At 50.7% G+C, this 27,568-nt stretch overlaps 1 protein-coding gene across 1 annotated transcript in view; it reads left to right on the top strand.

The window, feature by feature from the left end:
* The window catches only part of ATP2C2 (ATPase secretory pathway Ca2+ transporting 2), a 59,934-nt gene extending 34,472 nt beyond the window's left edge, over window positions 1-25,462 (top strand). Inside the window, exons 8-27 of the mRNA XM_025427013.3 lie at window positions 1,023-1,172; window positions 1,251-1,319; window positions 1,675-1,750; window positions 5,513-5,579; window positions 10,000-10,124; window positions 10,257-10,354; window positions 11,171-11,272; window positions 12,359-12,448; window positions 13,316-13,417; window positions 15,637-15,793; window positions 17,023-17,193; window positions 17,940-18,037; window positions 18,117-18,167; window positions 19,111-19,277; window positions 20,491-20,559; window positions 20,654-20,770; window positions 22,163-22,310; window positions 23,480-23,578; window positions 23,737-23,878; window positions 25,109-25,462. Coding sequence (XP_025282798.1) covers window positions 1,023-1,172; window positions 1,251-1,319; window positions 1,675-1,750; window positions 5,513-5,579; window positions 10,000-10,124; window positions 10,257-10,354; window positions 11,171-11,272; window positions 12,359-12,448; window positions 13,316-13,417; window positions 15,637-15,793; window positions 17,023-17,193; window positions 17,940-18,037; window positions 18,117-18,167; window positions 19,111-19,277; window positions 20,491-20,559; window positions 20,654-20,770; window positions 22,163-22,310; window positions 23,480-23,578; window positions 23,737-23,878; window positions 25,109-25,227 — 2,217 coding nt within the window. The 3' untranslated portion in view covers window positions 25,228-25,462. The remainder of the gene's footprint in view (window positions 1-1,022; window positions 1,173-1,250; window positions 1,320-1,674; window positions 1,751-5,512; window positions 5,580-9,999; window positions 10,125-10,256; window positions 10,355-11,170; window positions 11,273-12,358; window positions 12,449-13,315; window positions 13,418-15,636; window positions 15,794-17,022; window positions 17,194-17,939; window positions 18,038-18,116; window positions 18,168-19,110; window positions 19,278-20,490; window positions 20,560-20,653; window positions 20,771-22,162; window positions 22,311-23,479; window positions 23,579-23,736; window positions 23,879-25,108) is intronic.
* The last annotated feature ends 2,106 nt before the right edge of the window (window positions 25,463-27,568 follow it).

Below are 27,568 nucleotides of genomic sequence, written 5' to 3'. Positions count from 1 at the left end.
GATTTGGATTACTTCTTATTGGCAGAAAATCCTCATGAAAACAGCTATAACTTTATGGCAGGGGTTGATGAGGGAAGCACAGTTTACTTTCCAAACCAGACATCATAGACATTTCTGGAAGACACCAGTTTAGGAAAAGCAAGCACATCTGTGCCCGAAGTAGCTGGGTACCAGCAGATCCAGCTGCTCTCCAGAGGCCTCTCCTGGGCCACACCTCTGTTCGACACCATCAATGCCAAATCAATCATTTTTATCAGTTGGCAAGATGACAGTGATTTCTCAAAGCCTAAAGATTGTGTTCAAATTTAAACACAGATGCAAGCTTTCTTTAATGCACCCACAAAAAATGTCTGAGGTTCCTAAATTCTCTATGATACTCAGGGACTAAAAAAAAAGAAAAAAAAAGAGAGAGAAAAGAAACTCAGGGACTTCTCAGTTTGTGATTTTAATATCAAGGATGGTCCCAAGGAATCTGCTTTTCTTCTGCCTAAGACCGCCAACACAGTCTTAGGAGTTTGTTCAGGAAAAAACTTCATTGGATCCTGACTCTGGGAAACAAACAAAAGATTGCGGAAGGGGGGAGGTCGGTGGGGAGATGAGACAACTTGGTGATGGGCACTAAGGAGAGCACTTGATGGGATAAACCCTGGGTGTTATACTATATGTTGGCAAATTGAATTTAAAAAGACTTTACTGGAAAAAAATAAAAAAATAAAAAATAAAAAGACTTCATTGGAATATCCTGCCAGTTGAGTATAGGTAACCTAAGCAAAAAATCCTCTACAACCCAACTCCAGGTCCCAGCAGAGGGATATTTTCTGCTTAGAGATGCATGCCAGCTGTATAGATGCCCATTGGTCAGGATTCATTCTTGGCAAATCAGGGGCACGATCTCATATACACAGGAGGCTTTTCCCAGTTGAGAAGTTTTAGAGGGTAAGGGTGGTCTGTTCTGTGCTTTTAAAATCTATTCTCAGAGTGAAAAGGGGAGAATCCATTGTCTTTTCCCCTTGCTACTCTAGGTCACAGACCTCCTGGTAGACGAGTCCAGTTTCACAGGAGAAGCCGAGCCATGTAGTAAGACGGACAGCCCGCTGACGGGCGGAGGGGACCTCACCACTCTGAGCAACATTGTCTTCATGGGGACCCTGGTGCAGTATGGGAAGGGGCAGGTAAGCCCCAGGGACACTGGCCACCCTCAACAGCAGGCTTCCAGCTTCAGATCTCACACTTCTCTCTCCTGAACACAGGGAGTCGTTATTGGAACAGGGGAAAGGTCCCAGTTCGGAGAAGTGTTTAAGATGATGCAGGCTGAAGAGGTAAGGGCCAGTGGGGACTTTGGTTTTCTTGTGAGCTGGGGTTTGAGATGACTTTTGGCTACTGATACCAGCCGTGCCCACTCCTTAGCAATGAGGGTGTTGGGGTTAATACGAGTTACGCTTTGCATGCTTTTAAAATTTTATTTTTATGGAATGGCGTTTATTAGGATTTGGGGGGTCAAGATATAACTTACAAGCAGTAATATGCACAGGCTTTAGGGGGAGGGGTCAGTGAGTTTTTATAGATGCACACCCCTGTGTAATCATCACTCCACTCAAGATATTTAAAAAGCCCAACAGAAGCTGAGGGGCACTACCGGGGTCTCCTCTAACACACCCACTGTTATCCTTTCAGACGCCTAAAACCCCGCTACAAAAAAGCATGGACAAGCTGGGGAAGCAGCTGACACTTTTCTCATTTGGCATAATCGGTGAGTGAAGCGTCTGTACTCAGTCCAGGGTACAGAGGGAAGCCATCTGAGCAGCCGCGGCTTTTTCTCAGAAATCCTGCTGCTGACTTGGGTGAGGACCGAGGTTTGGGATTGGCGACTCTGATAGTACCAAGAGGTTTCTGTCTTAGCCCAGGCTGACTGTTAGCAAGCAGCCCTGCATTGTGATGGCTTCACCTGGGCAAGGTGTACTTCTTGCTCTCAACCCAGTCCATGGGGCACGTTCCTGATGGAGTGGCTTTCCAAGGCAGGTCACCTCCAGGGAAAGGGTCTCAGGCCCCTACCACAGTATTGTCCTCCCTCCTTCCGGGTCCTCAGAGGTGGGCCAGTAATTCTGTTCAGCCAGCAAGTGGGGAAAGCCGGCAACAGAGGCTTGTGTGGGAAATGTTGAAGGCTTGGGCCCACAAGGTGGGGTCATCACCTTGCCCGTTCTCGATTGGCCAGAATGGAGTCACATGGCCTAGCTGGCTGCAGAAGAACCTGGGAGCTGTAGTTTAGCGGGGCACCCCGTAGGAGCTCTATGCTACTGAGCAGGCCGTGCCTCTTGGCCTTTGGCAACACACCAGACAGGATCAACATGATGCTGAGGACCTAAAGTAGGTCTTAGCCTGAATGTCCCCATGGGGCTTCCCTGGTGCCTTCACCGTCTCCTTCCTGCTATCTCCAGCTCTGGCTTTGATTCTGTGTTCTTCATTCTCAGCTTTAAGGATCCACTGGCTCCTGGCCCATAGCAGATCCTTAATCAGCACTTGTTGAGTGATGTGTTAATAAAGGAACCAACCAAGGAACCACTGCTCATAGCACAGGGAGTGATGAAAGGAAGAACCAGTGAGGCTCCCTAAAACTTGTAGAGCCAGAGAAAGTTCATGGGAGAAACAGGTGTCCCTCGTAGAAGCACTTTTGTTGTGCCTCTGGCCACCCAGGTGCATGAATTCATTTAACAAGTGTCTTATGACAAGCTAGATCCTGGGATATGTTTGGGAGCTACCAAGATGTATCAAATGCAGCTTCTGCCCTTTGAAAGACCCCTGGTCAATAAGAGAGAGATACCTGAACAAATACGAAATGTAAAGGTAGCAGTTAATCTGGAGTGGGAAACCTGGGAGTTATGACATTAAACTGAGTCTTGCAGGCTAAGTAGGAGTTTGCCAAATGAAAAAAGAGGGAGTTAAGAATTCCAGACAGAAAAATAATAAAAAAATAAAAAAATAAAAAAAGAATTCCAGACAGAAGAAAGGATATATTCACAGGCATGGAGGGGATCCTCACTCCTTTGTAACTTATGAGAGGTTAGTAAATTTAGCAGAGAGGTTAAGAGGATGTGGTCTGAAGTCAGGGCTTCCAGTTCTGTTGTGCTAGGGACAGATCCGCTCGCCCTTTCTTCCCTGGGTACCATTTCCCAAAATTCCAGTGTCTAGTCTATTTTCCAAATTTCAACTTTGGCTTTAAGCTCTCAGAGTTGGCTAAATCACTAGCTTTAATGTTTTTACGTAACTCTATGTCTTCTTCCCTTCTTCCCACCCTATTTTGTCCTGAAGCCATAATGGAAGATAGGGTTTTATCTTAACCTGCCAAGTCTGATCTCGACCAGTGGGGCTTTGAGGTCATGTTCCTGCTTGGTGGCAAGGACGACAGTGACAGATTAGGGAAGGCTGTCATGGACACGGGTGGGGAAAGAGGCCTACGCAATGCCATTTGTTTGCCATCCTTGGGGATGCATACATCTCTGGCATCTCTGGCAGAGTAAAATGACCATGTGGCCCTTTGTCCAGAGGCTTCCTTTGCTCTCTCGTTATGGGGATTGGAAACTATGACTCCTGGACCAAATTGGGTTTGCCACCTGTTTTTGTAAAGAATATGCTTTACATTGTTAGATGTTTGGGGAAAAAATCGAAGGAAGAAGAATACTTCACAATATAAAAGTTCTATGAAATTCAGATTTCAGTATTCATAAATAATGGGGTTGTTTTTTTAGAACACAGCCACACCCATTCACCTATTGCTACGGCCTCTTTCACTTTACAGTGGCCACATTGAGTTGCCGCAGAGGCCATGTGGCCCAGAAAGTCAAAACTGTTCACTATCTGGCCTGTTGGAGAAAAAGCCTTCTGACACCCGCTCTAGAAGGAGTGCCTGAAGGAGAGTGCACTGTCAGTGCCTGCTGCTCTTTCTGAGGTAGAACAGATATCATGTAGAGGTGCTTCAAGGCCGATTGTCAAGTAGATGAAATTTGGTTTTTGCAAGTTCCAAGCCAGAGGCTCTGCAAGGTCATTGTCTCGTATAAGCCATTATTCCTCAAGTTAATTAGAACTTAGGTACATTGGCACATCCATGACCAACCCTATGATAGGACTCAGACTTTTTTTCTTCTTAATAAATATTTCAAGAGCTACCCTAGCAGAGTGGGAGTTTTGGAACTGGTTCCATTGATCCCTGCAGGGCCCATGGAGGAGACACAGGGAAGCTGTCATGGGCTGGTCAATGCTTAAGAACCAGTTTTCCTGGGAGATGAGTGTTTGCCAGGCTCTGTGGTGTAAATACCCTCCAGTGGCCACTTTCAAACCACTCATGTATTGAAGTCATTGAGTGTGAGTTTGGGAAGAGATGTGCACCACCAGCCCTCGGGGGCCCCCATGGAATGGTCAGACCCCAGGGACTGGAACTGCAGGCTCACCACCCACCCCTATTTCTAATAGAGTTGCCCCTCCTCCAGTCTTTGTATCTGGATTCATTTGGATTCCAACTGAGATTTCATTTGTCTACTGCCACCAATTACAGTATGAAAAAAAATAAATAACCCTAACAAATCAGACCTTGTGACACCCCCACCCCTACCACCAACATACACACGCCCTATAGGCATGCTTACACTTACTACTGCCCAGCACAAAACCTGTCCTGGCTCCCCGTTCCCTGCGAAATGAAACTACTGTTCCTCGGCAAGTTCTCCGAGGCTCCACAGGTGACTCTGCTTGCCTTCCTGCCTCTTCTGATGACAAAGGCAACGGCAGCTAGCCACCAGGCACTTGCTGTGGGCCAGGAACTGTGCTGAGCACATCAGGTAGATTGTTGCATCTTAAATCCTGAAACAGCTCCTTGAGGAAGGCATGGTCATTATCCCCGCTTTATGGATAAGGAAACTGAGGCTGCACCTGGCAGCCCCAGAACTTTTCCCCATTGCTGGAACATCCTGTGCACTTTCATGGGTCCCAGTGTCTCTCGTGCCCCCTCTCTGACCTGAGGGTCCATTGCTGGCACCGGGCCTGCTGTTTGGTAAACACTGGGTGAATGATGGAGAGAAGGGAAAGGCACTATGTTTAATCATGAACACGGCAGGACACAGTCCTGTAAAAATCGGGCCCATCTGCCCGTCACAGGAGCAGCTGTCACCTGCCACATCAGACACCGCAGGGCGGGCATCCAGGCACATGGGGCATCTGGGAAAGTTTTGGAATCATCTGTAAACATTTGCCAACAGCCTGAGATGAACTAACTGGCTGATCATTTCTTTAACTCGGATTGGTTTGGGCCCTTCCTGAAAAAGTGCAACTATTCCTTTTTGCAGGTATGAAAGTATCTTTAAAAGAAGTAGGAAAGTGGTCACAATACTTGAGGCTCTTGTCACCTTATGCATAGATTCCTGAAATTCTTTTAAGGAAATGAGTTTGAAACACATTGGCATGTCAGAGGCTGTACACATGTGCATGCGTGTGTGCGCACACACACATTTCGTCTCTTTCCCAGGCTTGATCATGTTCACTGGCTGGCTGCAAGGGAAGCCGCTCCTTAGTATGTTCACGATCGGGGTCAGGTAAGGGCACTGTGCTGACCTCCCCTCTCTGGGACAGCAGGGAAGGTAGGGAGAAGGGGGGGGCATCCCGGTCAGAATGCCATGGGTTGGACTGAAGCCTGTCTCTTCCACTCCCCGACTCTGTGACTCTGGGCAAGTGTGTTGGCCTAAACCCAGCGGAAGCCAGCCTACCCCGTGCAGTGGTGCCCTCACAGCCTCAGGGGCAGGGCAGAAATTCTCCCGTGTGCCACTACCCCCTAGCCATCCGCCCTCCGGGCCACCGGCCTTTGCCCTGCAGATACTAGTTGAGCATCCGTTGACTGTTGGTCTGCATCACCCGGGGTGATGGAGCCCAATCACAGATTTTCTGGGCTGCATCACCCGGGGTGATGGAGCCCAATCACAGATTTTCTGGGCTGGCAGGGAAAAGTAAGTGTAAACAAGTCAAGTGAACATTGATAAAATCATCACAACTTACGATCAAGGCTGCCAAGGAAATGGTTGCAGAGAGAGTAAAAGGGAGGTGGGAAGAGACATGTCCTGGGCAGGTGGCCAGGGAAGGTGCTCGGAGGGGCAGAAGCAGAGATAGAGGAACCCGTTGGAGAAGGCAGGAAAGGGGTTCAGCAGGGAGGGCCCAACCATGGTAGGCGGTGGGACCGAGCTGTGGGCACCTGGGGACACCAGGAAGGACAGGGTGGGCTCTGTGAGCAGAGCCACATAGTGGAGTCAGGGAACATATCACCTGCTGCTTATGGGCCTCTTTCCTCCTGATTCTTTTTTTTTTTTTTTTCTGTATTTTTTTTTTAAGATTTTATTTATTTATTCACGAGAAAGAGAGAGAGACAGAGATACAGACAGAGGGAGAAGCAGGCTCCATGCAGGAAGCCCAATGTGGGACTCAATCCAGGGACCGCAGAATCACGCCCCAAGCCAGAGGCAGATGCTCAACTGCTGAGCCACCCAGGAGTCCTATCTTTCTTCCTGATTTTAAATCATGTCATTAGAGTGCTCCACATGGCATGCTGGGCCATTCTTGACATAGACACAGGAGGTGACAGGGGTATGAACCCTAGCTTTCTGCAGCCAAGAGGGAGCTCATGGGGTGTGTGCAGCTGGCCATGCTGTGGAATGTGGATTGGAGTCCAGGATGGGCATCCTGGAAGTCTGGGTTGTTGTAGAGAAGGGGTCTCTGGCATTAGCCTGAGGATATGAGGGTCCTGGGGAAAGCTTGTTCAACACCAGTCATGGGTGCCCTGACTCAGTGGGTCTTGGTGGGGGGTGGGGTGGGGACTGGCAGCTGGGAGTCTGCATTCGTAACAAGCTTCCCCAGGTGTTCATGCTGCTCTAAGAGGTGGCCCAGTTGGGGTTCCAGCAAGAGGCAGGGCCAGGAAAGAAGTTGAGCCCCTGACAAGAGTACTCAGGTGATTAAGGCTTCGGAGGGAGGTGCAGTGGTAGAGGGACAGAGGAGCCTGAGCCCTTGGCGGGAGGATAGGGGGGTGGAATTCCCAGAAAAAGCAGAGCACTCAGAAGCTGTGACAAAGAACCTCCTTCAAATAATGGCACATTCCATTCCCATCTTATAAACCATGGGAGGTTCTGTGAGCCAAAAAGACCAGCCAATATTTACAAGTAAATAACAGAAAGGCCCCCATGTCCATCCCCAGTGCCATTTGTAGGTCACTCCTGGGTCCTGGCCTCCACATCCCCTCCCTCTGACTTCTCCCATTAGGTCCATGAGACACTTGCCATTCAGAGAAATTGTATACTGTTTGTTTCACTTGTGACTTTGAAAAGATGAAGATTTTTAGCAGAGTTAGCCACTCAAGATCACGGCCTCAGAAGGTGGAAATAAGCCGGGTAGCCAGAGAGGAAGAGATTCTCCCAAAAGAAGTAACATGAGAATTGTTCTTTTACACACTTTATCCTAATTCCCTGTGTCTTGAGTGACGTGCAAGATGATCCAAAGTATACTCGCTTTTCCTGGTCCATGCTAATCTTTATTAGTTTATGGATTAATTTTTTATTATTATGCAAGCATCCAAATAGGTGTAAAAACGCCCTTCCCACACCATATGGGGAGAAAGTCTTCCTCGTATCCCTCTGCAAATGTTTGCTTAGCTAGTCTTGTCAGCGGGTGCCATAAAACCAAGGAAGCCTTCTTGCTGTCACCATAGAAACTGGGCACAGTCCCTTGGCCAAATCCAGTAATCTCATTGTTTCCAGGGAAAAGGCCACCATCCGTGTACCACATATCTTTGATTCTAAGATGTAGTTTCTTTTCACACTTTAACTTCTCTGAGGTCAGGCTGCTTCTTATAAATGATGAGATAAGAAAGCACCAGGTGGTTAATGAACTGGCAGTATTTTTTTTTTCTTAGTGGTACACAGATAATGGTGCCCTTCACCATCAGCTATGTCTTAGATTTGATGAAATAGGATTGCCACGTGTGACTCTGGTGCTGTGCGCTTCCTCAGCCGGGCTTTCTGATGATGCACCAGGCTGCGTAGAATGCTGGCTGTGCGCTGGGCATTGCAGCAACCTGGCACAAGAAAACCCCAGTTCAGAGGAAAGAGAAACCCCTCACCATTAATTCTAAGGCTAATGAAACACCCAGGCTGAACCACCACCCAGTCAATCCCATTTACAAGATTTCAACCAGCTCTAGGCTCTTGCAGGCATCCCTCCTTTCATGGGGCTTTGTAGATCCTGCCTTTTTCACAAAGTGAAAGGCACTCCTGTGTTGAACAAGTCAACCAGGGCCATTTTTCCCAATAGCATTTGGTCATTTCACATCCCCGTGCCCCATTTTGGTAATTGCAATATCTGAAACTTTTCATTATTTTTTATGTTGATCAGTGAGTGATACAGTGTACTGAAAGCTCAGATGATTGTTAGCATTTTTTTTAGCAACAAAGTATTTTTAAGTTAAACTGTATACTTTTTTTTTTTTTAGACCTGATGCTATTGCATATTGAATAGACTACAGTGTAAACAACTTTTATGTGCACTGGGAACCGATAGGTTCATTTGACTGGGTTTATTGTGACGGTCGCTTTGTTGTGGTGGTCTGGAACTGAAACCCAGTACCTCTGAGTGTGCCTGTCTTCACTCATTCCTATCTGTTTGTCCCGCAAATATTTGCTGAATGTCTGTAGGGCTTTGCTGGATGTCCTGGTGCAGAGGGTGAGCTGTGGAGGGGTGTGGCTGGCAACGCTTACCCCTAGCTCTGCACAGAGGCACCCTCTCTAGTCTGCCCCAAAACTCTTCAGCCTCCCCTATGGGCCCAAAGCCAGCAGGAAGCCCCACACTAACTTTTGCCTCATCCACACCTGCTCAAGACTGTGGAATGGGGAATCAATCAGCCGTAATGTTCTGGAACCAAATTTGATGCAGAAAGAGCCCCTTCTTAACATCCCCTCACATGTTGACACACTGCCCAGGGGGAAGGGATCCACATGCTTTATCACAATTCAGTCTCCAGAGAGAGATGCCCATTAGTTCAGCTGGAGTCAGATGTTCTCTTCTAATCCAATCAGCCATGCCTTTGGGAGAGTAGAGTCCCATGGTACGCAAGGAGTTGGAGGGGGGCTCCTGGGTAGCTCAATGATTAAGTGTCTGCCTTTGGCTCAGGACATGATCCTGGGATCAAGTCCTGCATTGGGCTCCCCGTGGCATCTGTTTCTTCCTCTGCCTGCGTCTCTGCCTCTTTCTCTGTGTTTCTCATGAATAAATAAAATCTTGAAAGAAAGAAAGAAAGAAAGAAAGAAAGAAAGAAAGAAAGAAAGAAAGAAAGAAAGAAAGAGAAAGAAAGAAAGAAGAAAGAAAGAAAGAAAGAAAGAAAGAAAGAAAGAAAGGAAGGAAGGAAGAAAGAGAGTGAGTTGGAGGGGTAATAATGAAATGAATAGACACTCAAACAGTTCTGCTACAATTGGTAAAGGCACAAGTTTGTCACTACGTCCTTCAGCCTTAAGTTCCTAGTCTGACTTCTTTACCAGAAATGTCTAAACAACTAGACCAATAAAAAGTAAAATTCAGGAGACTCGGGGAGGGCTCTCTGAACCAAAAAATTCCACTTCCCACTTATTGCCTAATTCTGGAAATTCCTTTCGTAGGACCCAAAGACCTTTCTGTTTAATAAATGACAGTAATTTAAGTGCAAAAGTAAAGAGGCAAAACAACTGAGAGACTAATTTATGCTAAAGGGTGGATATCTGATAGGGGAGGTCCCTTCCCAAGAGCTGGGTTTTGCAATAGGAGAACTTAGAGCCATGGATGCTGAAGGTGACAGGTGCATCATGGTATTGGGAACAGAGACTAGAATGGGGGCATTGGGGACACCTGAGACATGCCTCAACAGGTGAAAGTATTGGCAACCCCAGCTGGGATTCATGTGATCCTTAAGAGCATGTTAAAGATGACCTGTCTGGCCTTTTGATCCAGCCTGGCAGTGGCTGCCATTCCTGAGGGTCTGCCCATCGTTGTCACGGTTACTCTGGTCCTAGGAGTGCTGCGGATGGCCAAGAAGCGGGTCATCGTGAAGAAGTTACCAATTGTGGAGACATTAGGTAAAGGACCATCCTGGTTGAAATCTTGTAAATGGGATCGACTGGGTGGTGGTTCGGCCTGGGTGTTTCATTAGCCTAAGAATTAACGGTGATGGGTTCTCTTTCCTCTGAACTGGGGTCTTCTTGTGCCAGGTTGCTGCAATGTCATCTGTTCGGATAAGACAGGGACTCTGACCGCCAATGAGATGACCGTCACCCAGCTGGTGACATCTGACGGGCTCCATGCCGAGGTGAGTCCCGTGCCGAGGACAGCTGTCTACCTTCAGACCCTTTCCTTCCTAAAAGAATCTTCCAGAAAGCAATAAGGAAGAAATAAAAATGGGTTATTCTACAATTTCCTTGCTACAAACAGCAGCAAGGAACACAACTGAGTTGAGCCAGCTTTATTTTTTTTTTTTTTTGTAATTACCTTTTAACAATAACCACATCGCATAATGTAGAAGCGGGAAAGCAGTTGCCCCTAACCGCCTGTGATAAACTAACCATGACAGTCCCTTTGGGTTTTTCAATCTCTCTCCTCTGTGTGGCACAAGTTGTAAGCTCCCCGAACGTGCCGTTTTGCGTCCTGTGACGTTTTTCCTAAAACTTCCAGAATAAGGTGTGAAAAATGACATCTCACAGGCAGGGCCTGTTTTCATAAATAGGATTTCGCTGGCAGGCCGGCATACCTATATCGACGGTCACAGAGCCGAGGGGTTGTGACAGATTGCATGGCCTGCAAGAGGCTGACGTATTTGCTCTCTGGCTCCCTAAGGGGAAGTTTGCCCACCTCTGTTCTAGAACATAAGCTCTCTTCTGTGATATTACCTCGTTTTCTTAACCATTATTTTCTCATTAAGGAAGTTTACTGCAATTGCTAAAGCGTGGCACTTAGGGAGTTTTCTGATCAATACACAACATGCAGGGAACATCCTCATGCCTTAAGCCTTGCTCGTGGGTAGGATTATGTCCTTGGGGGTAGGTCCCCCAGAAAAGAGATGATGGGACAACCAGGGGAGTGTATTTTTGACACGTGCTGACATCCCCTCTGCGGCTTTGCCCTGCAGGTCAGCGGAGTTGGGTATAATGGCAAAGGGACCGTCTGTCTGTTACCCTCCAAGGAAGTCATTAAGGAGTTCAACAATGTCTCAGTGGGGAAATTAGTAGAGGTGAGTGTCAAAGCCTCATGGTGGAAATATGCATTTAGAAGTTGCTGATAGGTGTTCTCTCTGAAGAGAGGGTTCTTGGTGACGACTGGGCCATATCCTCGGAGTCAGGGGTCACAGTGGCCCAAAGAGAGGATCTAGAGCCCTCTGTAATCATCCCTGCCTGCCAGAAAGGCTTTATTTTATTTTTTAGTTTTTAAGATTTTATTTATTCATGAGATACACAGAGAGAGCGGCAGAGACATAGGCAGAGAGAGAAGCAGGCTCCGGTGGAGAGCCTGATGCAGGACTCATTCCTGGGATCCCAGGATCACAACCTGGGCCACTGAGCCACCCAGGCATCCTCAGAAAGGCTTTAAAGAGATGCCTGCAGGACGCCTGGGTGGCTCAGCGGTTGAGCGTCTGCCTTCACCTCAGTTCATGATCCTGGGGTCCTGGGATCGAGTCCCACGTCAGGCTCTCCACATGGAGCCTGTTCTCCCTCTGCCTGTGTCTCTGCCTCTCTCTGTGTGTGTCTGTAATGAATAAATAAATAAAATCTTAACAAAGAGAGAGAGAGGGAGAGAGAGAGATGCCTGAATAGAGAAGGTGCTTGATGAATGTTGGAAAATGAGCCTGTTTTGATTGTCAATATGAGTAGTATGAGCCATAACTCAGGCCTCCCACATGCCGAGTGCCCTTGTTGGTCCAAATCGAGCCATTGTCTAACGAGCTCATAGAGGTGACAAGAGTGCCCCAAACCAGCCAGCCATCTAATTTCAGGACACTTTGTCGTGGAAAACCATACCTATTAGCAATCACTCTATCACCCCAGCCTCCCTGCCTGCCCCCTATGATATAAGCTTACAAGGGTCTTTGTAAGGATCAGAGCTCAGAAGTCAGTAAATATTTATGGTGTTTGTTTTGAAGAGCGGGGACTCTGATGTATTTTGAAGAGTAAATCTTGTCCCTCGCCCCCACCCCAAGCCCCCATCCCCAACATGGGTCAAGCCTTCAGCATGTGACTTTTCCACATGCCTGAGTGAGCCCAGGCTCAAGGGTGCCAGCTCCAAATAGTAACTACAGACCTTCGGAAATCCCCGCTTTCAGGCAGGCTGTGTGGCCAACAACGCTGTCATCAGAAAGAACACCGTGATGGGACAGCCCACGGAAGGGGCCCTGATTGCTCTGGCCATGAAGGTAGGGATGCCTTTTTTTTTTTTTTTTAAGATTTTATTTATTCATGAGAGACACAGAGAGAGGTAGAGACACAGGCAGATGGAGAGGCAAACTCCATGCAGGGAGCCCAATGCGGCACTTGATCCCAGGACTCTGGGATCACGACCTGTACTGAAGGCAGATGCTCAACCACTGAGCTACCCAGGCACCCGGTAGGGATGCTTCGATGGTCTGTGCTGGGAGTTCTTCCCCTTGGGACTGAATTAGCAGAATTCGAGCTCATGTCTGGGCAAATGAGGAATGGGAAAGTTTAGTAATAATGGGAGAGAGTGGCCCCAAACATCCTCAGGCTGTCACTGAGATGCCAGGTAGCTTTGGAACATTCTGTAGGCCTCTAACCCTTCCTGGCCATCCCATAAGAATCCTTGGGTGCCCCGTGGCTCAGACCCTATGGAGGTGCCGGGGAGATAGAGCAAGAAATGCAACCCTGCCTGGTGGCCCCCCCCAGCCTCCCTCCAGGAAAGACCCCTTCCTTTTAGTGTATTTGACTGATTGTAGGGCTCCGCAGTCAGACCCTGAGTCTGGAACTTGGCAGAAATGCCTCCATTCTGTGCCCAGTTCCAGGTGCAGAATGGTGATGGGTGGTGGGCTGGTGGGGTGCCAGAGCTGTTGTGGAGACCAAACTGGTTCTGCTCCTGGAACAAGAGAAATGAGACCTTTTTTCCTTGGTGGGACGTTGGAAAGCAAGTGGCCTTTTTCTGTGAGCTACATGCTTGGATTTCTCATCAGCCACAAATGGTTTGAATAATGACTAATTTAAGTGAACTGAGCTTTGCACAGAAATTGGTTTAGGATGACTCACTGGAAGCTTGCATTTTATTATCCTAGATGGACTTAAGTGATATTAAAGATTCATACGTGAGAAAAAAAGAAATTCCATTCAGTTCAGAGCAGAAGTGGATGGCAGTGAAATGCAGCCCCAAGAATGAGGTGAGTTTGCTTCTCTGCCCCCTCCCACCCTCTCCCTACACCCCAAAGAAAGGAAAATTCTCAAGGGAGAGAGTTTAAAGCTCCCAGCTTCTTCTACAAAGTTTCAAATACATGAAAATACAGTTGATAGCCATTAGACTTTTGATTATCTTGGGTTCTTTTCTGAGATTTTTGTCTGAAACAGTAGGTCTCAAAGTTCCTGGACCAGCAACATCCCCTGGGAATTTGCTAAAAATGCAGATTCTCAGGCTCCACCCAGAACCTCTGAGTCAGAAATATCAGGAATGCGGCATGCCAGGGTGCTCAGTTAGTCAAGCATCCGACTCTTGGTTTCGGCCCAGGTCATGATCTCAGGGTCATGAGATCGAGCCCTGTGTCAGGCTCCATGCTGAGGCATAGAATCTGCTTCAGATTCTTTACTCTTCTTCTCCCTCCACCTTTGCTCCTCCCTCTGCTTGTAATCATTCTCTCTCAAATAAATAAATAAAATCTTTAAAAAATATATATCAGGGGATCCCTGGGTGGCACAGCGGTTTGGCGCCTGCCTTTGGCCCAGGGCGCGATCCTGGAGACCCGGGATCGAATCCCACGTCGGGCTCTCGGTACATGGAGCCTGCTTCTCCCTCTGCCTGTGTCTCTGCCTCTCTCTCTCTCTCTCTCTGTGACTATCATAAATAAATAAAAATTAAAAAAATATATATATATATATATCAGTCATGGAGCCAGTAACCTGTGTTTGCTGGGAATTTTGATGTGTGCTCCCACTGTGAACACCAACCTCCTTGCTAACTTGGGGGTTCTTTTTCACACCCTGGCACCGAGTTCCTTACAGGTATGAGCACCTTTAATTGTCACCAGGTGGGGACAGTCCTTCCTTCCTGAAGGGCGGAGATCAGGAGGTGCATCCCAGCACCCACCACAGATGGTGTGAACAATGAGCTCACGCATCACACGTACGCACATAGGCACGTGCATGTGTGTGTGTGTGTGTGTGTGTGTGCACCTGCTATGAGTGACCAGAGGAACATACACCAAATTACTCCTGGTTATCCCTGAGTGGGGATTAAAGCTGAGTTCTTCCCCTCTTTTTCTTTTTTTAACCTTCTGTAGCTTTTCAGATTTTCTACGATAAAAGGGTCTTTTAAAACGTTTTGTATTGCCTGCCACCTTTTCCTCCAGCTCTTTATTTCCCTCCCTTTCTGGAACCTGTCACGTCTTGCTCATGCCGAGATCCCTCCTCTCTTACTCAGGGCAGTGGGCAGGTTGGCCAGCGCGTTCCAGGCCTCTGCCACAAATGGATGAGTGTATGGATCTTCTCTGCTTAAAAGGGGTTACAGATTTTTTAAATGTTTTAATACCTTCAGATCTTTTCTTTCTCCCTCCCTAAAGACAATGGTAATATATTCTCATATAAATAAACTATAGAAATACAACTTTAAAAATGGAAGCTTCTTTTAATTCTACTCCTCCTCGCTCCTGACCCATCACCCCTGCCCCAAGGTAACCCCCCAACAGTCTGAGATGGAATATTCCAAGTTCTAAATATGCACATAGCAACATATGGGGTGGTTGTTTTAAAACTAGGTCGTGCTGTATATAGTATTTATAATTTGCTTTTTTTCCCTTACGGTGGTATCTTTGACATCTTTCCCTATCAATTCATAAAGCTCATTCCCTGCATACCATGAGCATTCAGGCTTTGTGCTAATGCTGGGGACAGAGTGTGACCCACACTGGCACAGTGCCTTCTGCACGGAGCTTGCCGTCTATGGAAGACAGAGCCTAAATATACAGGGAAAACGGTTAGGGGCTTGTTTGGGTTCCTTTTTATGAGGCACCACGTGGAGGGGTGAACAAAACAGAAATGGCACCTGCCCTCGGGAGGCAGCAGTCCAACTTGGATGTCTAGCAATCAGTCCTACACATACAAGTGTAACAGGGCCTGGGGTAGGACCGATTAACGGAATGCACGGGATGCTCTCGGTGACCTCAACAAGGGACTTCACGTAGAGGGGCATGTGGATCGAGGGTCAGCCTCAATCCTCCTATGGGCTGTGCATATCCTATCATGTGGCTTTCCTGTAATTTAGCCTGTCCTGTATTGATGAGCACTAATGGTCCACTAAAAATCGCCCCACCATGACCATCTCTGTGTGCAGGAGTTGAGGGTCACCATGAGCCAAGGCATCCAATGACAGTGGCCTTTTTTCTTTTCCAAGGACCAGGAAGACATTTATTTCATAAAGGGGGCCTTTGAAGAAGTGATTAATTACTGCACCATGTACAACAATGGAGGTATCCCCCTGCCACTGACACCCCAGCAGAGATCCTTCTGGCAGCAGGAGGAGAAGAGGATGGGTTCACTCGGCCTGCGTGGTCAGTACCTTCTGCCCCCAGCCCCGAGCTTCAGGTTGGCCCGTCACACTGACTCTTCAAGTGCATTAATGTGGGGTTCTTAGTAATTGATCAGAATGGCAGGCAGGCAGTGTGCTAATGAAAGTAAAGCAAATGTGGAATCCATGGTCAGATGAGAAGGGAGCCCCCCAGCCCATCCCAGCCACCAAACGACCCCTGTTAGTCCAGACGTGGCTCGTGTGTGAGAAAGGCTGGAGCCTTTCTCCTGAGTTTTCTCAGGCAGATGAATGAGGCGTACTAGAAACATTAATTTTCCTGATTGGTCTTCTTCCTTGTTGCTTACTCTCAGGAAAACCCAAAGCTCTTGTAAAATCAAGGCAGACATTTAATTCCTTGGCCATTTCCAATCTTCTGCACCAGGGACAGCGGCTTCCCTGGCGAGCTAGCTGAACATGAAAACGCACATTGCCCATAGCGCCATTGGTCGGCCTGTCCGTTGCCAGAGAAAGTATTTAAAAACACTCGGGAACTCACTCGTATACTCTCTGGGGAAAATGAGATGCTTTGGGGTGGGTGCCAGTTGCCTTGGTTTTTCCCTTCAGGAAACCGAAATGATAAATTGCCAGCAGATTGCTGACAAGTGCGCAAGGTGAGGATGTCACAGTGTGCGGAGATGCAGCTTAGTGGGGTGGGGAGGAATGAATGACACTATGCCAACTAGCACAGGGTGTCTACACCACTGGCTCGCGACACTGCCACCACTGTCACAGGGCCACAGCGCCGCCCCGCTCCAGTAGCTGGAAGGTGATGCAGTGAGGTCAGTTCTCACAACACCCCCTCTTGGAACACCTGTCCCTAGGAGCCTGGCCTGGCTTCTGTGCCACCGAAACAGGGTCAAGGCCAGGATGAGCCAACAGTCAGAGTACTCTTACCTGCAGTGCCCTCCTGTGCATTTTCTTCCCCTGGGGCAGGTGACAATACGAGAAACAAAAAACCATTGGAAATGTGCCACTCCACAGATTTCCTTCTGGCCACTCTCATTGGGGTGCGGTTGGCATGTAGACCACCGGTGGACAAATGTCTTGCTTTCTGCTGGTCAGGTTTCCTCTCCTAGCTTGGGGCCGGCCTTCAAGAGCTGCTGCCCCTCACAGGCACAGAGGGACGTGGGATGCGGAAGGGCTGGGCTGACTGAGGCCACCATCGCCCCTTGGCCCCCGGTGGACCTTCTGTGGCTCTGGGTCTCTCCTCAGTGCTGGCCCTGGCTTCTGGGCCCGAGCTGGGGAAGCTGACTTTTCTGGGTCTCGTCGGGATCATCGACCCTCCGAGGGCTGGCGTGAAGGAAGCGGTGAAGGTTCTCTGTCAGTCGGGAGTGTCGGTGAAGATGATAACAGGCGATGGCCTGGAGACTGCCTCAGCCATAGGTAAGCAGGGATGGCAGGGTTGGGGGGGCTTGCCAGGACTGCACACGGCGACCATGACCTTTCACAGGCCAGCGCTCTGCCTTCAGAGACGGTCGGCCCTAAAATGTTGGCAGGCCCTCCGAAGGGGGCGGAGCCCTTGCGACCCCTGACAACCTCGCAAGGGGGGGAGGGGGGGCTTTCATTCTTTAGCTCACTTCCTCTTCCCAGGCAATGCCATTCCCCAAGTTTACCCCTGGGCGGCTTGTGCCATGAGCTGTGGGCCCTTGGCACGTCACTGAGCCACTCTGACCTCCCGGCTCTTCGTCCGCAGAGGGCTAGCTAGCAACCCTCCTCCTGTAATTCGACTTAACGCTGTAATGAGGGCGTCACACCTTGCTTTCCTCCCCACTGTGTCTCAAGGCGCCCGGCACCGTGAACAGATCAGAGGCTCTGGAATCAGACAAAACCACGCCTGGTTCCAGCATCGCCACTCAGCAGCTCTGTGACCTTGGGGAAATCCCTTCTTCCCTTCCCTCACCTTTAGAGCAGGGATAACGGGGCCTCTGTGGGAAGGTACTTCCTTGGATGGAGTTGAGACCGTGTGACGTAGCAGGTGCTTGGTGGCTGGTGGCTGCCGAGGCTTTTCTTCTTGTCATTCTCTGTGGCCCAGGCAGGGACTGAGGTCACACGGTGGAGTGAGGGGCGGGCACGGGAGCAGTCTCAGGCTTGGGAGCAAGCCCTCAGAACGGATTCTCTGTACCATGCAGGAAGGAACATCGGCCTGTGCAACGGGAAGCTGAAAGCCATGTCCGGGGAAGAGGTGGAGAGCATGGAGCAGGAGGAGCTGGCCAACTGCATCGGGAAGGTGGGGTCCTCCCGGGGGGCAGGGGGAGAGTGTCAGCTCCGTGGTCACCAACTCTGCTCTTCTGTGCCTCTGTATCCAGGTATCTGTCTTCTTCAGGACCAGCCCAAAGCACAAGCTCAAAATCATAAAGGTAAGCTGTGGGCCTCATCTGTCCTTCAGGGTCAGTCCAGGACGATGGCGGTGGCTCTGCTCCAGGGAGTGACCCGGGGCCGGAGTTGGCGGGAGCCTCGGCCAGCCTTAAACAGCGGGTGGGGAGCAGAACAGAGGGACATTTGCCATGTTCACCAAAAACAGGAGTGGGAATTACATGGTGCAGAGGGAAAAACAGAAAGCAACAAGCCTCCACTAGTCAATGCTCTTTGGCATCGTTCTTGCTACTTACCTGCAGGCCTCAGTTCCCCCGTCTGTAAACTGGGGGCAGTATGGGTGATGTTGGCTAGATGTCGGCTACTTCACAAGGCTGCTGAGAGGGTTATAGGAGGCCAGGCTGCAAAGCTCCTGGCGCAGAGCCTGGCACCCAGCAGGTGCCTAGCAGGGAGTTGATGTGGTTTTTTGCTGGTGCCAGGAGGAGGGCCCTATGGGTGTGCCCTGTCTCCTGCACATGGGCACTAGAAGATGCACTCTGTAGCTCTCTCCTATTTTATCCTTTATGCCATTTTCAGGGTTTTTAGTTCTAGGGAGTAAATCTCCATGCACGTTATTCCTAAGAGAAAACATTCATACTTACTGGGCACCGCGTGGTCTCAGGGGTAAGCTGTTGACTTTTACTTCTTAGTGGAGATGGACAACCCGAATAAGCCTTCACTATGGGCTTGGTGCCGTCACACCCGCCTTCTTACTGTAGCTCTCACAGAAGGAGGGACGGTCACCCCCACTTTGCAGATGGAGAAGCTGAGCTTGAGAGGTTCAGGGCTTACCCAGTTCCCACAGCGGCAAGTGTGAGCGGGGCTGGGATTCAGACTTCAGCCAGGCTGACTCCAGAGAGGCGCCTCTGCTGTCGGCCGTGTGATGGGAGAGCCAGAGCATCCAGAGGGAAGGAAGGAAGGTTCTTCACTCATCTCTTCTTTCCAAAGGCTTTGCAGGAATCGGGAGCGATCGTGGCCATGACAGGGGACGGGGTGAATGACGCAGTCGCCCTGAAGTCTGCGGACATCGGGATTGCCATGGGGCAGACGGGGACAGATGTGAGCAAAGAGGCTGCCAACATGATCCTGGTGGACGATGACTTCTCGGCCATCATGTAAGTTGCTCAGTAGCTGGGTTTTTTTTTTAGTGGCAGAAAGTCCTGGGGTAACCAGCTGCCCCCCCAACCGGCATCTGTTGTGCTAGAGATAGGAGTGTCCCAGGCCCATAGGGCACCCAGGGGGATGTTACAGACAACATGCAGCAGGCCCTGCTTGAGCCTGAGGGTGCATCTGACGGGAAAGCCAGGATCGGGGCACTGATGGAGGCATATGCCAGCGGGCCTGCTGCGGCCCCATTTATGGGGAAAGCCTAGACGGCCCTAGGAGGAGTACGACAGGGGCATTAAAATCATGTCTTGAGGAATATATCAAAGACACGGAAATGCTCACGCTGCAGTGTTAAGTGAGGGGGAGAAATGTCTGCGTCCCTGGCACTGACATGATCTCGAGCTGCCAAGATGACAGGGCGCCTGTTCTCTTGTGTCGCTTTTTTCTGTTTTCTTAATAAAGTTGCCTGCCCTCTAGCTCTAATTTTAATTAGTTCTAATGAAGTCTTTCCTCATATGTGAATTTAAAGAATTTGGGTTGGGAGAAAATTTTGCTCAAGCCTGGTACCAAAAATCTGAACAAAAATTGAAGTTTGGTGTGGTTTCTGACTTTACAGAAGGAGGCTTTTCTTTATAAATGGATGCACCATAGGAATCCTTAGCATGCTTCTCCCTTAGGGGATGAAAAAAGTCATAAGATGCAGTTAATAAGTAACTGTAATTTTAGTTCTTCAAAAAAATTTTAGGAGAAAAAAGGGCTAAGCAGTATTCTGTGTTAGTGACTCTAGATCAAGTTTTTTAAAGGACTTTTGCAGAGTTTTCAAAAAATACAATAGAGGTTAAAACTTCCTGATTCTCTCCCCTCTTGCCATGCCCCTGCGTCTAATTAGCAGGTTGGATTGCTGTGCCTCTTGTGGGTGAATCAGCGAGGTGTGTTAGGTGCTTCCGGAGTCCCAGGCTTGGGTGGGAGGATGATGTACAGTTCTTGGACAGAAGGGTGATCTTTTGGGCTGGCAGTCCAGTCCCCAGTGCCTGGTGGTGCCGGGCAGGGCGTCATCACCTCTGCTGATGTGTCCTGAGCATGCCAGCGAGAGGAAACAGAGCAGTGGCCAAGCATGAGGGCATCTTTGGTGACACAGTCGCTTCCTTCAGGGCTGGCGGAGGTACCTGAACCCTTCCACCCGGCCCTCTTTGTGAATAAACGCCCTCTCCTCTCTTGCAGGAATGCGGTGGAGGAAGGCAAGGGGATTTTTCATAACATCAAAAACTTTGTCCGCTTTCAGCTGAGCACGTAAGTCAAGGCCAGCCTTTCTCCCAGTGCCGTCGGGTGCCGCGTGCGTGTCTGGCAAGCGGCCATGGACAGTCCCTGTGTGTGTGCCCCGCAGGAGCATCTCAGCCTTGAGCCTCATCACTCTATCCACCGTGTGCAACCTGCCTAGCCCCCTCAATGCCATGCAGATCCTGTGGATCAACATCATCATGGACGGGCCACCAGCGCAGAGGTGAGATGCCATTTCCACCAGGCTCTGCCCCCACCTCTGCAGCTTCAGGCCCCTGCACAGAGCACGGGTGCAAACACAGCCGCTGTCCCTTGGAGTCTAGAAGACTTGAGTGTGGTCCACGGGGGTTGTGGAGGGTGGGGAAACAGCCAGCGATGTGCCCTGGGCATGGGAGGAAGCGCCTTCGTGGGCAGCCAGGGTTGATGGGGGGAAGCTCTCCCGGTGCGGCTCCATGGCTCAGCCCTTCTCCTCCAGTCACCACCTCTGGGAAGTCCTCCCTGATTACTCTAACAGCAGCCTCCTGGCTCTCATTCACCTTACCTTGCTTTAGTTTTCCCTAACGAAGAAAATATACACATAGGTCCTTGTTTATCTGATTGTGATCCATCTCCCCCCCGGCAGAGTTTGTGGGTTTGTTGACTGTAGTATCCCAGCTCCTAGACCAGTGCTTGGCACCCCGTAGCTGACTGGGGAAGTTATTTGCTGGATGGATGAGAAGGCAGTGTGAGGCTGGCTGGATGGTGCCGGAGAAAGTATGACCTCGGGAGTCGGGGAAACCGGCCTCCACGAGCAGGGAGGCACTGCACTGTGTTTGGGCACAGGGTATGTGTGGTTTCAGCTGATTATTATTTATTGATACATAGTATCTATGTTACCACTTCAGTATCACCTGTTACAGCTGCCAAGGGCAAGAGCCCTACTTTGTGTCCACCCCCTCCCCCACCCTGCCCCAGGGGAGGGTGCCTCTTACCTGTGGGAACAGGGCCAGGGGTGCCACGGGGCCTCCCCCAGCCCACTTACCCCTCAGCGCCCCCCACACCGCCTGCTGCTGGTTGATCCCTAATCCTGCTATTTCACAGCTGGCTGGGGGCGGGGGTCCCTCCGCCCATGGGGGGCTCTGTGGTGGGCAGGGCGTGGATCCCATTTCTCCAGCCCGCTAGAGGTCCCCTGGTGATAGAAGCTGCCCGGGCATGAGGTAGGGGGACTCGGGGTGCTTCCAGGACCTCGGTGTGGCCAGCCCTGAGGGAGGTTTTCCTTCCCCATGCTCAGGGAGGGATGGAGGGGGTAGGGCTCCCCATAGGGCCCAGGCTGAGGGTGGAGACCGTGGAAGGAGCTGGACAGTTGGTTAGGGCAGAGGAGGTGAGGGGCGGGCATCCAGCGCAGAGATGTCCCTGTAAGCATGGGATCAGCCCAGGCTCACGTGGACAGCCCAAATGTGCTCGGCCCAAGGTCCCCCCGACCCTCCCGGCACTGGCCGGGCCTCCGGAGCTGACCTGAGAGCCTGGAAAGCTCAGCACTCCACCTCAGGTGTGCTTGCCCAGCCGCCACCCGGCTGTTTGACATGACCCTTCCCAGTGGTTTGTGTCAAGGTGCCCCGTGCCTTGTTCCTCACAGCCTGGGGGTGGAACCAGTTGACAAAGACACCCTCCAGCAGCCACCACGGAACATCAGGGACACCATCCTCAGTAGATCCCTCATCCTGAAGATCCTCCTGTCAGCTGCCGTCATCATCAGTGGGACCCTCTTTATCTTCTGGAAGGAGGTGAGCCAAGTCCTCACTGGCTCGCTTGGCCAGGATGGGCTAAGCCCCTGTGCAGGGAGACCCGGGGCCGGGGGTGTGTGCAAAGCATTGGGGATGGTCCCTGCATGGGTGTAGGGCTTGGGTTCCCAGGGGGGGAGACACATGTACATGTAGAGGGGGCAGGGGGCAGACAGGGCAGAAGGATAGGAGGCCTCCTGGGCACGTGGAGGAAATCAGGTTTTACTCCAAACGAGACTTGATGATGCTTCCTCCTGTCACCAAGAAACAATTAGTAATCTATAAAAGGTAGTACTTGTTTCCTGGAGGTGATGATTTGTGGGACTTCATGGGTCACCTGTTGGTGGCCCCCATGCCAACATTCAGTGCTCTAGCTGGAGAGCCGGGCAGGTGCCACGTGCAGGAAGGAGGATGGGACACGGGGCCACCTCTGGGTTTCTCCAGCCTCGCCCCCAGAGGAGCGGCTTTGCTTTTCCCCAAATTCTCAACTACCTGGGGAGGTGGTGAGGCCCCACCTGTACCCAGCCTGTGTGCTGGAAGAGGACCCAAACCCTCCTGTGCTCCCACAGCAGCGTCACCCTCTCTGGGACCTTGTAGGAAATGCAGATTCTGGGGCTTTCCCCACGACTGTGGAGTCGGGCTCTCACTCATGCCCCCCAGTGGAGTCCACAGAGACCCCTAGTCCAGCATGCAAGCCCAGGTGGGAAGGGGTCAGCTCCACCTCCCCTCCAGGCCTGGCCCTACGATGTCAAGGGGAATGAGACCCTGCCACGGGTCGGAGCAGCAGAGCCAAGAGCCAGGGAGGGTGTGTCATCTAGGAAGTGATGTTCTGCTCTGTGGATGTAGCTGAAGCAGTGTCATCTCCCAGGAAGCAATGTCACCTGCTGGAGGAAGGGGCATTCCCTTTATCTGTGCAAGGGAGCCTGGCTGGAGCATGGGGGGCAGCCACAATCCCTGAGGAAGGGCTGCTGGCCCCTCCACCTGCCGGGGTTGGCTGGGTTGGGGGGTCGTGAAACATGTCTCCCCTTACAAGACCGAGAGGAGGTTCAGGACAGTCCTAGTAAGGCCCCCGCTGGAGTTCCTGCTCCCTCTGGCTCTGGGTGAAGGACAAATTCATCTTGGGAAGCACATGCCCTCCCTGGACATGCTCATCCCGCGCCTTTGTGTTCCAGATCCCCGCAGACAAGGCCAGCACCCCGCGCACCACAACCATGACTTTCACCTGTTTTGTGTTCTTTGATCTCTTCAATGCCTTGACCTGCCGCTCCCAGGTGAGCCCAGGGCTGTCCTCCCCTCCCCTCCCTGCAGGACCCCATCCTGTTCCCTGTGGGAAGTGCTGGGGCCAGGGTCCTAGCCACTCCGTGCCTCTGCTTGGATGGTGGCATCCGTGAATGTGACCCAGCCAACATGTGCCCTTCTGCCCCCACAGACCAAGTTGATATTCGAGATCGGCTTCCTCCGGAACCCCATGTTCCTGTACTCAGTGCTGGGCTCAATCCTGGGGCAGCTGGCTGTGATTTACGTCCCGCCCCTACAGAAGGTCTTCCAGACAGAGAACCTGGGTGCACTCGGTGAGTGGGAGGGGATGTTGGGGGGGGGGGTAGTCCTCAGGGATCTGTGCCCTGCAGGGTACACTGGGTGGGAGGGCGATGTGATGGGGGCCTGGGGCACACAAGAACCATAGGAAGAGGCACCTCTGCCAGGAAGACCACCAAGGGCAGAAGGGGACGTGGCCTCCTGGAGGCTCAGAGTACACACGGCAGGTACAGCCAGGCCTGGGGCTGCCCCGGCGTGGGCATCACTCTGGGCTCATTCTGCCCCCCAACGGGTAGTGGGCTGGTGTGTCTTGGACACCCACTTACCTCAAGCCAGCTCATGGTTCTTGCCAGAAAGAACATGGTTTTATGCCCGTGGCTGTCCCAGACCTGAGCACACCTGCCCAGGTATAGAATCCTGGGGCTCCCCTGCACCCCCACCCAGGCTGAGTGAGGAGCCAAGTGCTTTGCAATATGCCCTGGGTAATGGAGGCTCCTTCACCAGAAACAGAGCTGACCATCAGCAGAAGTGGGAAGAGGGGAAAGTCAGGGAGGGGAGGTCACCCAAGAAGCAACAGTAACCAGGGCCCCCGGTGTGGGGTGAGCCGTGCCCTGGGCACATCCCCAGGCCATGACACAGGTCAGGTCTGAGGCAGTGGACACGGATGCACTGGAGCCCTTGGTGGGCAAGGCTCAGGACCACTTGTTCTTTCTTCCCCAAAATCTAGCAGCAGGGTCCTGTGGGCCCCGTAGGTGCCCTGCCGCTACAGGCAAGAAGTAAAAATTATGGCTGTTCCTCCCAACAGCTTTACCAAATCTCCAGGAATGCCCTGGATGGGGATGGTTTGGGCACCATGCTTGTAATGAATCGTTGGCAACAGGGAGCCGGGGAAGGTTCTGACAGTAAGATCCTATGGGGTCAGCGGAGGTTCTAGGGATTGACCCCCTGCACAGGGAGCCCAAGGTGGAGATCGGGGCATCTGCCTTCAGGATAGGGGGGTTGAGGGTTCTGTTAAAGCTGAAGTGGGCAACACCCCCACTTGGGCCCCCTGGAAAGGCAGGTGGTCCTTGTGGAGCTGGCTCTGTAGCATTTCCTGTCCTGGGTTGAGATTTGCTCCCGGGTCCTCCCCACTCACCTCTGCTGTCTCTGTGACAACAGATAAAATGTAGAGAAGGAAGCCCAGGCTGTGGCCCTGCTGGGCTCAGCGCCTCTTCTGGGCAGCAGCCTGTGCTCTCTGACTCCTTTTTTCTTTCACCTTTTTGCAGATTTGTTGTTTTTAACTGGATTGGCCTCATCCGTGTTCATTTTGTCAGAGCTCCTCAAACTAGGTGAAAAATTCTTTTCCAGAGCCAAGAAAGCCCAGATTCACCAAGACGATGTATAGTGGACCCCACCTGTGTAAAATCCCTAAATAATCTCTATTTTTATGTGACTGTGGCCCTTCCCCCAACCCCTCTTCAGAGGGGTGCTTTTAGGACACTGTGCGGTAGGTCCCTCCCTCGGCTCTGCTTCTTGGAAAGCAGGACATCCGGCCTGTCTCTCCCCTGGGCTCTGGGCCGGGCCCAGACCGCACAGGAACACCCCGCTATTTATTAAATCACAGTGATTTGTATTAACTATATCTGCCTCCAGATTTGCGCCATGGCAGCCCCATTGTGAGGAAGACGGACTCGGGGGAGAAAGGGAAGGTCAGGGGTCTGGCCACGGGGCTGGGGCTGCCGGTGGGGCTTTGAATCACTTTGTGGAGTGCTGTGCCAGCGTCTGGTTAGTGTTTTCCACAAGCGGCCAGGTGGGAAACCTACACAGCCTATTGTTCATGACCATGTCCGGGGGGTGGGGGGCAGTCACACCCCGAGTGGCCTGAGCCAAGGCCCCATATTCTAAGGTGAACAGACAAGGGCCTTTGCCTCAGCAACCAGATCCAAAATCTTTCCCTGCTGCCTGAGGATGAGCCCCAGGACTAATCTTAAAGCAGCTCTGCCCTCCAAGCAGAAAGATGGTAGAGGGGGGCCAGGCTGGAAGGGACCAGGAAGGACCAGCAGCAAAACCCCGTGTGTGCTATAGCTGTAGCCACCACCCCCTGCCCACCCCGGGATTAGGGTTTTTCCAAGGAACCCCAGGAGGATGGGCAGAGGAGAGACACAGACTTGTTTTAAGACACCAGTTCACGGGATGTGGGGCCAGCCAGTCCGCAGTGTTCAGGGCCAGCCAGTGGGCTGGAGGCTCCAGAGTGCATCCCTCCTTCCCGGGGATCCCAGGCCTTTCTCTTAAGCCTTCAATGGATTGGATGAGGCTCACCTACATTATAGAGGCAATCTGTGTTATTCAAAGTCTACTGATGCAAGTGTTAATCTCACAGGAACATCTAGACTGGTCTTTGACCAAACAGCTAGCCACCACAGCCTGGCCATATTGACACACAAAAGTAACCCTCTTGCCCAAACTGGCTGCCTAGGGCGAAGGAGGGCAGAGTGGACCCCTGCAGTTCCCAGGTAAAGTTCAGATTCCTCGGAAGGAAGATGTGTGGCCTGGGGTCGCTATCCTCCCTTCACAACCCCTGCAAGTGATAGTGGAGCTAAATGAGGGGACACACACACATCCTCCCAACAAAGAGATTATCTGGGGGGTCTGCCTGGAGAGGAAGCCATTCCTGCAGGGGTAATACCCACTCAGCAGCTGCCAAACCTTGATAACTCCTCCGAGGGGCAGGCCAACTCCTGCCACCTGCACAGCCTGGTGCACAGCATGGCTCTGAGTCAGGGGCATCTACAAGCATTGTCCTTCCCCTTAAAAATAAGAAGAACCAGGGTTGATTGATACCTACAGTAACAATATCAAAAAGTACTCTTATCCTTAATAAATACCATACAGAAATCATTAAATAAAATGCCATACAAAACAGCCCAAGGTGGATTGTCAACATAAAAGATAAAATAATCCATCGGGGATTAAAAACAGGAACAGGTAAAATCTTACTATACAGGACACAAAATACTAATCATAAAGTAAAATGGATAAATCAGACTATGCAACAGAAATGTAAACCTTCTTTTCAGCAATAGATAGTAGACTGGAACAACGTTAAGCAGCTTAGCTTGATTCCCATTTATAGAACACTCAAGGGCAGAGGGACAGTCACCAAAATAAGAATAAGAAAGAGCAGCTACCAGTGAAGTCAAAGATTTTGGATTTTGAAAAAAAATCAAATCAAAAGCTAGTTCTTTGAAAATATCAACAAAATGGCCAATCTTGCTAGAGGTCTATCAAAGGGAAAAAGATACAAATTGCCAATATTAGCAAGGAAGGTGCTAGGTCACTCAGCCACCTCAAGATATTCTGACAGTAATACTAAGAATCTCATGCACATAAATTTAACAAGTTAAAGGGAATCAACTCTTGAAAACCACAAACTACCATAACACACTGAAAATGCAGTAATCAGAGTAGTCCTAGAACTCACAATGACAGTGACATAGTTAAAACCGTTCCCCAAAAAGGAGATCTTATGACTTTGGACAATAATCCAGAAGCAAGTTAATGAAGAAAAGATGATCATTTCAATAAATGGTGTTGGAACAATTAGACATCTACTCCTCAGAGAGCCACCCTTGACTCAGACCTCATGCCTTCCACAGAAGTTAACTCAATGAGCTACAAATGAAAACACAGAAGAGGGATCCCTGGGTGGCGCAGCGGTTTGGTGCCTGCCTTTGGCCCAGGGCGCG

The sequence above is a fragment of the Canis lupus genome, chromosome 5, assembly GCF_003254725.2.
Source record: "Canis lupus dingo isolate Sandy chromosome 5, ASM325472v2, whole genome shotgun sequence".
NCBI lineage: Eukaryota > Metazoa > Chordata > Mammalia > Carnivora > Canidae > Canis > Canis lupus.
The sequence above is the reverse complement of the archived record's forward strand: the minus strand, read 5'-3'. Positions and strand labels throughout refer to the sequence as shown.